Source organism: Tribolium madens, unplaced genomic scaffold, assembly GCF_015345945.1.
Source record: "Tribolium madens isolate multiple individuals breed KSU strain unplaced genomic scaffold, Tmad_KSU_1.1 Scaffold_96;HRSCAF=242;Tcas5.2_LG5, whole genome shotgun sequence".
NCBI classification, from domain to species: domain Eukaryota; kingdom Metazoa; phylum Arthropoda; class Insecta; order Coleoptera; family Tenebrionidae; genus Tribolium; species Tribolium madens.
This window is the reverse complement of record NW_025401068.1, coordinates 11,934,530-11,945,072: the sequence shown is the minus strand read 5'-3', so window position 1 is coordinate 11,945,072 and position 10,543 is coordinate 11,934,530. Positions and strand designations below refer to the sequence as shown.

The 10,543-nt window shown below is 32.4% G+C and overlaps 1 protein-coding gene across 3 annotated transcripts in view; it reads right to left on the bottom strand.

Annotated features, from left to right (window-relative positions):
- LOC123013774 (afadin) overlaps window positions 1-10,543 on the bottom strand; it is a 58,836-nt gene that overhangs the window by 15,383 nt on the left and 32,910 nt on the right. For 2 of the 3 annotated variants that reach the window (XM_044412547.1, XM_044412545.1), the window contains exons 7-10: window positions 7,645-7,922; window positions 7,428-7,574; window positions 1,631-2,840; window positions 1,258-1,579 (exon numbers count right to left, since the gene is read on the bottom strand). In XM_044412547.1, coding sequence (XP_044268482.1) covers window positions 1,258-1,579; window positions 1,631-2,840; window positions 7,428-7,574; window positions 7,645-7,922 — 1,957 coding nt within the window. The remainder of the gene's footprint in view (window positions 1-1,257; window positions 1,580-1,630; window positions 2,841-7,427; window positions 7,575-7,644; window positions 7,923-10,543) is intronic. The other variant, XM_044412546.1, reaches the window with a different exon arrangement.

Genomic DNA, 10,543 nt, shown 5'->3' with positions numbered 1-10,543 from the left:
AATTTCAATTTTTTTATTAATTAATGCGTTTAAGCCGAATTGCACTCGGCTTCCTTTATTCCAAAAATGATTATTTAGAAATATTTTTTTTTAATTGACATTTTGTTTCTCACCAAATGTTGGTGATTATTATATCCCTAAAATTTTGATTAAAAATTTCAGAAAGCAATTTATTTATTAGAAAACAAAAATTTTCAATTTTTTTTATTAATTAGTGCGTTTAAGCCGAATTGCAAACGGCTTCCTTTATTCCAAAAACGATTGAATAGAAATTAATTGACATTTTATTTCTTACCAAATGTTGGTAATTATTACATCACTAAAATTTTGACTAAAATTGTCAGAAAGCAATTTATTTATTAGAAAACAGAAAATGTCATTTTTTTTTGTTAATTAATTCGTTAACCCGAATTGCAGTCTGCTTCCTTTATTCCAAAAACGATTAATTAGAAATTAATTGACATTTTGTTTCTCACCAAATGTTGGTAATTATTATACCCCTAAAATTTTGACTAAAAATGTCAGAAAGCAATTTATTAGAAAACAGAAAATTTCAATTTTTTATTAATTAATTCGTTTAAGCCGAATTGCACTCTGCTTTCTTTATTCCAAAAATTATTAATTAGTAATAAATTATTTTTTAATTGACATTTTGTTTCTCACCAAATGTTGGTAATTATAATATCCCTAAAATTTTGACTCAAAATGTCAAAACGAATTTTCATACATTTTCATTTTTTCGAATTTTACTTAGAAGAAAACTATCATAGGTCTTGACTACGATCATTTTCACTCACTTTTTGAAGAAACTACCATTCAAGAGACAAGAAAATGCTTAAAAATTTCAATTTTTTTTGTCCAACTTACGACTTTGTTAAGTATTTAATTTACTCATTAATTAAATTTTGGTTTCAAAATGTATAAATGTCTAAGAATACTCAACACACCTAAATGTAAATATATTTCTTAAAACTTTCTTTACCTTTTTCGATTATACTTCCAAATGAGTTTCGTTATTCTATAGAATTGTAAATCAGTTTAAAATACGTTGATGTTGGCGATTTAATTATGCATAACTCAATTTATCGCATTCATGAAGTCATGCATAAAAATGCTGCTTAACATCAATCTCAGTGGAGTAGTACAATTCAAGTTATTAATTTTACAAAACAGGAGCCTAAAATTGCTTTTTAGCCACCTACTTTAGTTCCAAGCTCAAAGTTACATTTTTGTGCTAATTTAATACAAACTGTTTACCTCGATGAGGCGTGGGACTCGGCTGTTGAAGCAACGTGGCCAATCCGTGATACACAGCGCCCCCTTTGGCCACCTCCAGTGTAACAACACTCCCGGTCCTTACTAGAAACTCTGCGGCTTTTTCTTGTGTGATTCCCAGAAGGGATTGTCCATCAACAGATAGTAGTTGATCACCGGCAGCCAAACGCCCGTCTCTATCAGCAGCCCCTCCGGGAACCACCGATTTTATGTAAATTCCTAGTCGCTCCTGACCGGCCCCTTTCGCCGCAACGATCGACAAACCCATGCCTCCGCCCGCTTTATGCAAACGAATGACTTGTACCTGGGGAAAAACCGGTTAATAGAAAAATTGTAGAAAAAAATTGTAATTCACCTCCGGTTGAGTCGTACTCAGAGCACTAGGAGGTCGCGGTGCCGACATGTACACCGTCCAATGCCCCGAACTCGTCGGTTGTGCGGCCAAACGACACAAACCCGACGCTTGCAACGGATGGAGAAAGTCGGCAAGACCTGGTGGTACCCCTTGGACAACATCGCAACTGAAACCATCGTCAGGAAGCAAGAGTTGGAGAGGTGGCGCTGGATCTTCGTAAAGTGTGACTTCACGACCTTCAGCACGTGCCAACTCATCGGCGACGCTTTCGGCCGCTTTAGCCGCCTGTTCCAGCAACGGAGGTGGTGCCAATTTCTCCCCAGGTTCGGCCTTATACTGTCTTAATAACGCCCCCAACTGCATCGAATTCAACTTGAAACAAGCCGAAGACAAGTTGGCCAAATCCTCTGGTGTGTATTTGGGGGCTTGCATCAAATGTGCACATTGCACAATCTTCGCAAGGTGGCATTCAGCCGCCAATTCCAAGCCCTGGGATTCCGCCCAAGCTTGTAAATTCCTCAATCGATTAAACAACTTATTCCCGAAGCTTCTCGTGCACAAATTACTATTACTGATGATGTTCGCGAGAGCTTTCGCCGAAATCCAGTGAAACAATTGCGAAAACAATTGGATGGTCAAGGCAGCATTGACCCGACATTTCCTTAAGAGATTCATAGCACCACTGAGAATATTAATGACCTCACGGGGGTGGTCATCCCCCGAGACTGACATTAAATGTGCCATCGCCGTGTTTAATTCGTCGGTGAGACAAGCGACTAGATTCTTGAAAGCTAGTTGCACCCCATCGGCGAGGGTGTCTTGTGCTTGGATTGAGAAAGCACTGACGTGGCGATCCGATTTGAGGAAATGCAACAGTTCACTAGCGTTGGCCAACCAGAAGGCTTGAGAGATGCTTTCGGTGCTGCGGTCTTGTACCGTGTGTCGGATCAACATGGCGGCGTGTTGGAGCAAAACGGTGAGTTTGTGGGCACGTTCTGTTGGTGTTAGTTCGGGTCGGTAGTGAGTCGATGCACGATATCGGGCACAGAGGTATAGAGTGTAAGCGGGGGCTAGGCGAAATGTTGGTGTTGTCACGTCTAGATGCGTTATCACGCGAGCGAGGAACTGCTCTTGGGGGTCTTCGGGGAATTCCAACACCGCGGGGAGGATGGGGTCCTGCCCGCGGGGGTACCGATCCATACCACTCAATCTATTTAAAAAAAAAAAACAATTTTATTTTTGTTGACATTTAATGTAAAACATGTGAAACAGCCCTTAGATAAGGCCACGATCGTAAAATAGACAGGTCTGGAAACTCGTGTTTCAAAATTGAATTAAAAAATTTGGATCTCAGTAGGTTTTGAGGGCAACTATACCCGTGGTGCCTCTATCGGATACTACGTTAATTACTGCGTATTTATGAACGAAAAATTACGTCTCCGTTAAATTAGCGCTTGTCATAATTTGTTAGGTTACTGTGGGCTTGTCAAAATTGTTAAAAAATGTGCAAAAAACAACTTAATAAGCGCCACATATAAAGAACAATATGTTTAATAAAAGTGGCAGCTAAGTGCCGTTTCATTTATTTAGTCCTCGAGGAGGTTTTTGGTTTGGTTTTACACTTGATGATATCCTTTAACTTTTAAACAAATCTGCATCTTTTAGAATAACGGTCATGCTATCAAGTCAATCCACAGCATTTATTAATTGCCACCTTACCATCTAGTAGAAAAAAAAAGAGTAGAACACATTGCTGTTATTGTTCTTTACACAAGAGGATACCTAGATGATTATAATGCAAGACTTTTAAAAAAGACGTGGAAAAGAAGTGTTATTGAAGAAATAAAACAACAAATAAATAATGTTATAGTAAGTAACTTTTATACGTGTTATTTTTTAGTTATCCAAGTCTAACTAATAATGTAGCGATCAAGGTTGGTGTAAAATGTACAATGTAGAAGGATTTTGTAAAGACAATCTTCCAAGATTTATAAAAATGCTGTTTTTTACTTGGTCAGAAACACGATGGTCGGGACCCACTTCGTGTACAGCAAAATTTTTTGAATAATAAAGAAAACCACAGTCACAATAAAGACAATTTCAGGATCTATTTTTGTGGTGAGCGGGCACTTTGTAAACAGAGTAAAGAAATAAATAATTTTTTAAAAACTTGATTCATTTGTGGACTCATTTATCTATAGGAATTTAAAGACAAAATATTACTTTTTAGACTACAAATATGTCAAAACTCAAAACCCTAGTCGATTAAATGCTTTAATGTTAAATGTTTTAATCTTTTTTCTCAAAATGTAATTGACAGCTTCTGTCTTCTCTTTGCAGTACAGTATTTAGAGTTTCATCCCTTGCCCTTAGGTCCAATTTTTCTTTCACKCAAAAAAAAACACAATTGTTTACTACTTCATTTAGTCGTTCAATGGAAAACAGCACAAATTCTGGGCATCTGCAGAAGTGTTTTTGTGTAAACAAGATATAAAAACCAAATATATTATTTACCTTTTTGATTGCCAAAAACATTGAACGACAAACTCAAAACCAAAAATTTTTTTTAATATTTAATTTAGATAAGAAATCAAGTTAAACAGAACGAAAGAAAACAAGATATTAACCAAGAAAACATGAAGTATAAATCAATGAAAACCATCTTAAAACACCGAAAAACTGTGCACAAGCGGCTAAAATATTTAGAAAAGTTGGAAATAGAGAAAAATTTGCTTTTTAAATTTGTGGTTAGCTGCCAAAATGCTGTCAAACAGTGAATTAATAAAATCACCACGTGAAGGCGCCACGGGTATAGTTGCCCTCCATAACCACCTGCGATTCTGAAAAAATAATTCAATTTTCAAACGTATTTATGAATGGAGTTTCCAGACCTGTCTATTTTACGATCGTGGATAAGGCACTTGTCCTTGTCATTTTCACGTTTAGAAAAGTCAAATTTGACGTTAAAGTGAAGTGTCAAAAATTGTATGTCCCATTTTTTTGTTTATTTAAATTATATTGAAAAATGTAAGAGATTGAAATTACTTTTTACAAAAAAAAAAAAAAATTAATAAAAAATCCGAAAGCTGAGTTTCAGGTCGTTTTGTCTTTGGTTTTCGTTAACTATTAAAAAAAATAGGATGTTATTTTCTAACAAGAAGCAGCTTTTGTGTTAAATTATGGTCTCTGAATGTGGTATTTTGGTCTGTTTCCATTTCCTAATAATTTTTTTTTATGAAAAACAGCTCATATTTTAAAGTATTAATTATTTTGGATTACTCTCTAATAGAAATCGGCTTTACTTTAAGATATTTTGTAGAATTATGGCAAAAATCGCAAAATTAAATAAGCAGTTTTTTAAAAAAATTACTTTTATTTATATTACTCTTAACATTTTTTTTTACTTACAAGATTTGATCAGTTCTATAATTCAGTTTTCCTTTACTATTACGCAAGATTTTACTTTTTTATTGTTAATATTACAGATGAAGAATTTAGGTCAAAGCAGAAACTTTCAAAATTTTGCAAAAAAAAACAATAATTACTTGACAAAATTGTAGTTGAAGTCTAAAAACAAGCAGTTTTACAATATTAAGCAAATAAAATTCGTAGTTTTCATAGTCAACCTGATTGCGTTGAATTAATAGAAAAAAAAAACGCAAAATAAATGTTATTTCTAGCTATTTTTTTATATAATTTTTTAATAGTAATCTTTTTTTTTAAAGAATCTCAAAATCGAGCTCAGAAAGTCATTTCCACTTTTCATTAAGATTATTTTTTTAAACATAAAATGAAATTTGAATTAAAAAAATGTTGGAACCATGGGAAAAAATCGAGTACCTAAGTTACGTTTTGTCTTTGATTTTTCGTTTTTTCTATTTAAAAAAAACAAGTTGAATTAATGTAAAAAAGTAAAATCGAGTTACTAAGATGTTATTTCTTAATAAAAAATCGGATTTATTTAAACAAGTTGTGTTAAATTAATGCAAAACTTTTACTATTATATGTTGGTCTGGTTTCATGCGGCTTCTTATTTTTTTTAAACTGCATTTTTTTTAAGAATTTAATGAATTAATTAAATGTTTCTAATAGAAATCGGCTTTACTTGAAAATATTTTGAACGATTATGGCAAAAATCTCAAAATCCGATTTTATTTCAACCAGTTTTTTAATAAAAATGCAAAAAGCAACATTTATTTGTATTACTTTTAACATTTTAATTTACCTATAAAAATTACACAATTTGATCACCTCTACAATACAGCTTCTCTTTACTATTGTGCAAAATTTAACTTTTTTTATTATTAATATTAATGATGTTGAAGAATTTAGGTCAAATCAGAAAATTTTGAAAAAAAAATCAATAACTTGGCAAAATCGTAGCTGAAATTTAAAGATAAGCAGTTTTACAGTATTAAATAAACAAAATTCGTAGTTTTTGTAATAAAATCAATTACTCACCCTGATTGTGTTGAATTAATAGGAAAAAAAAACGCAAAATAAATGTTATTTCGGCATATTTCCGCAATTTTTTTTATCTAATTATTTAATAGTAATCTTTTTTTAAGAATCTTAGTTAAACTTGTAAAGAAATCTTCAAAATCAAGCTCCAAATGTCATTTCCACTTTTAATTGCAATTATTTTTTAATCAAAAAACAAAATTTGAATAAAAAAATGTTGGAACCACGGAAAAAAATCGTGAAGTTGAGTACCTAAGTTACGTTTTGTCTTTGATTTTTTGTGTTTTCTATTATTTGAAAAAAAAGTTGAATTTCATACGGCATTTAATTTTACGGATTAATTATTTATTTCTCATAGAAATTGGCTTCACTTGAAAATATTTTGAAGGATTATGACAAAAATCGTAAAATCCGATTTTATTTCAACTAGTTTTTTGACAAAAATTGTTAAATTGATGCAAAAAAAACCGCATTTTATAAATTTTAATTTTTTCAAATGTTTTCACTCTATTCCAAGCATATAAATCGCTTTTACAACTCCGAAAATGAGTTGTACGGCCTATGATACTTATTTTTTTTTACTTATAAAAATTACACTATTTTTTCTAGTAAGCAACCTGTATAAAAAAATAAAAAACACATTAAATAATAAAACAAACTTTCCTTTACAATTATGCAAAATTTGACTTTTTTATTGCGAAATAATAAAGATGTTAGAAGAATTTAAGTCAAAATAAAAATTTCCAAAATTTTGCAAAATATAAAAATACATAAGTATAGTAATGACGTAACTAAAATCCAAAAACAAAAAGCGGTTTAATAAAAATTCGTACCTTTCGTAATAAAATCAATGACTCACCCTGTACTTTAAAACGTAAGTTTTGAGTATCACGTATTTCAACGTTAATTGTGTTATTTTTAGAGATAAAACCCCGTATTTTTCTATAAAAAGTCACACTTAAACAACAAATAAAATCCCTAGATTGAATAAAATAAATCTCTTTTAATCTATTTTTATCAAAATAAATCTAATATTATTGGAGACCTAAAAACTAGTAGAAATTTAATAATTCGACACTGACACACTGATCCACATTTCATCGTGGCAAATAGATAAACAATACACCACACCCGAGATTATCTGCATAGTGATTAGATTATTTTTATTGTCAAATTCCTTCCTTCAAAATGATCGTTCAAATAATATCTATAATAAAAATGTTGAAACGGAAGTTCAGTCTACTGAACTGCAAAATTTCCTCATGCAACAAGTTCAATTTAATTAAAAAAAAAACACTCACAAGTAGCAAAAATAATGCTAAAAAGCCCAACTGACCTATTTTCGGACGCTGATCCTAACGACCTATTATCCTCTCTGGCTCCACTAGCCGTGGAAATCGTCTCAACGTTTCCCTCCAGATCAAATGTCGTCTCAATGTTTTCCCTCGAGGGCTCAGTGGGACTTAGGGCTCGCGGAGACCGGCTAAATAATTCCACAAAGCAACTTAAAAAACCACAAACAAGCATGCACATGCAGTGGAACCTCGACGTACCTGTCGTATATCCTGGCATTGTCCATAACGGCGGGATGCCTCATTCTGTCCTCGTGCACCGGGTCTAAAAATCGGTAGGTGTTGCTGTTGCCGAATTTGACGAGACTTCCATGGTTCAAAATGGTCGTTTGGTGGATGCGTTGGCCATTAACGTAGGTATGGGCGTCGGCATGGCAAGGTGTCAGAGATGTCACCCCGTCGGCGTTGGTGATGACGCAGTGACGCGGCTGGATGTGGGGGCCGTAGAGCTGGAGGGCGATGCCGTTCGCAGAGCCAACCTTTGAAGGAAAAAAATCGAGTTTGTTGAAACTGAAATGTTACTCCCCCATGAATATCAGCATTGTTCATGAACCACATGGTGTTATGAAGAATACCAGACGTTGATACTTCCCTCAATATCATTAAATTGAGAGCTAATTTAGATAATTGAATAACGCTCCCACGTGAATTGCATGAATTTTAATTACACTCGCGTCACATTGACGAAGTTAAAAATCAAAAATTATAAATAGAAAAAACAACTAATGGATTATCAGCAGCTTGTTGAATTATATTTTCATAAATTGCACTCGTCTTAATTAACATAATAAACTTGTTCTATAAACAACACGCTGATCATAACTTAACACGATTTTAAAATATTTTTAGAACTTTGCGTTAGATGCCAAATCGATCATTTGCACTTGAAAGCTTGATTCAGACATTCCTCAGCTCACATTTTGAAAATATTCAAGTGATGGATTTTTTAATCAAAATCATTCTCAAGTATTGTGATTTTCCACTGCATAAAATCACGAAATTTGTTATTAATTAATTAAAAAATACCTACAGGGGATGAGATTGAAAAAAATTAAGTTTGCGTTGGTTGAAAATTTTAAGAAAAAAGGAAAAAATTCAATACGGCCCGAAGGAGTGAATGTCTGTTCACCATTTTTCTACAGTCAAAAGCCCTTTTGACAAGCTTTGTTTTCCGCAAAAATTAAAGAAATCGCTGCAGAGGATGACACTTGAAAAAAAAAGTTTGTGTTAGTTGAAAATTTGTAGAAAAAGAAAAAAATTCAATACGGCCCTAAAGAGTGATTTCGATTCAGCATTTTTTTGCAGTCAAAAGCCCTTTTGACAAGCTTTGTTTTCTGCAAAAATTAAAGAAATCGCTCCAGAGGATGACACTTGAAAAAAAATAAAGTTTGTGTTAGTTGAAAATTTGTAGAAAAAGAAAAAAATCAATACGGCACTAAGGAGTGATTTCGATTCAGCATTTTTTTACAGTCGAACGCCCAATTGATAAACTTTGTTTTCTGTAAAAATTGAAGAAATCGCTACAGAAGATGACACTTGAAAAAAATTAATTTTGTGTTAGCTGAAAATTTGTAGAAAAGAAAAACATTCAATACGGCCCTAAGGAGTGTTTTCGATTCAGCATTTTTTTACAGTCGAAAGCTCTATTGATAAACTTAGTTTTTTTTTAATGGAAGACATCGCTACAGAGGATGACACTTGAAAAAAATAAATTTTGTGTTAGCTGAAAATTTGTAAAAAAGGAAAAAAATTCAATACGACCCTAAGGAGTGATTTTGATTAACCATTTTTTTACAGTGGAAAACCCTATTGATAAACTTTGTTTTCTGTAAAAATGGAAGAATTCGCTACAGAGGATGACACTTAAAAAAAATAAAGTTTGTGTTAGCTGAAAATTTGTAGAAAAGAAAAAAAATTCAATACGGCCGTAAGAAGTGATTTCGATTCAGCATTTTTTTACAGTCGAACGCCCTATTGATAAACCTTCTTTTCTGTAAAAATGAAAGAAATCGCTACAAGGGATGACACTTGAAAAAATAAAGTTTGTGTTAGCTGAAAATTTGAAGAAAAGAAAAAAAAATTCAATACGGCCCTAAGGAGTGATTTTGATTCACCATTTTTTTACAGTCGAAAGCCCTATTGATAAACTTTGTTTTCTGTAACAATGGAAGAAATCGCTAGAGGATGACACTTGAAAAAAATAAAGCTTGTGTTAGCTGAAAATTTGTAGAAAAGGAAAAAAATTCAATACGGCCGGCCGTAAGAAGTGATTTTGATTCACCATTTTTTTACAGTCGAAAGCCCTATTGATAAACTTTATTTTCAATAAAAATGGAAGAAATCGCTACAGAGGATGACACTTGAAAAAAATAAAGTTTGTGTTAGCTGAAAATTTGTAGAAAAGGAAAAAAAATCAATAACGGCCCTAAGTAGTGATTTTGATTAACCATTTTTTTACAGTCGATAAACTTTGTTTTTAATAAAAATAAAATAAATCGCTACAGAGAATAACACTTGAAAAAAATAAAGTTTGTGTTAGCTGAAAATTTTTAGAAAAGGAAAAAAAATCAATACGGCCGTAAGGAGTGATTTTGATTCACCATTTTTTTACAGTCAAAAGTCTATTGATAAACTTTGTTTTCTGTAAAAATGAAAGAAATCGCTACAGAGGATGACATTTGAAAAAAATAAAGTTTGTTAGCTGAAAAGAAAAAAAATCAATACGGCCGTAAGGAGTGATTTCGATTCACCATTTTTTTACAGTCAAAAGCCCTACTAAAAAATGTTGTTTTCTGTAAAAATGAAAAAAATCGCTACAGAGGATAACACTTGAAAAAAATAAAATTTGTTAAAAAGAAAAAAATTCAATACGGCCCTAAGAAGTGATTTCGATTCACCATTTTTTTGCAGTCGAAAGCCCTATTGATAAACTTTGTTTTCAATAAAAATGGAAGAAATCGCTACAAAGGATGACACTTGAAAAAAATAAAGTTTGTGTTAGCTGAAAATTTTTAGAAAAGGAAAAAATTCAATACGGCCCTAAGGAGTGATTTCGATTCACCATTCTTTTAAAGTCGAAAGCCCTATTGATAGACTTTGT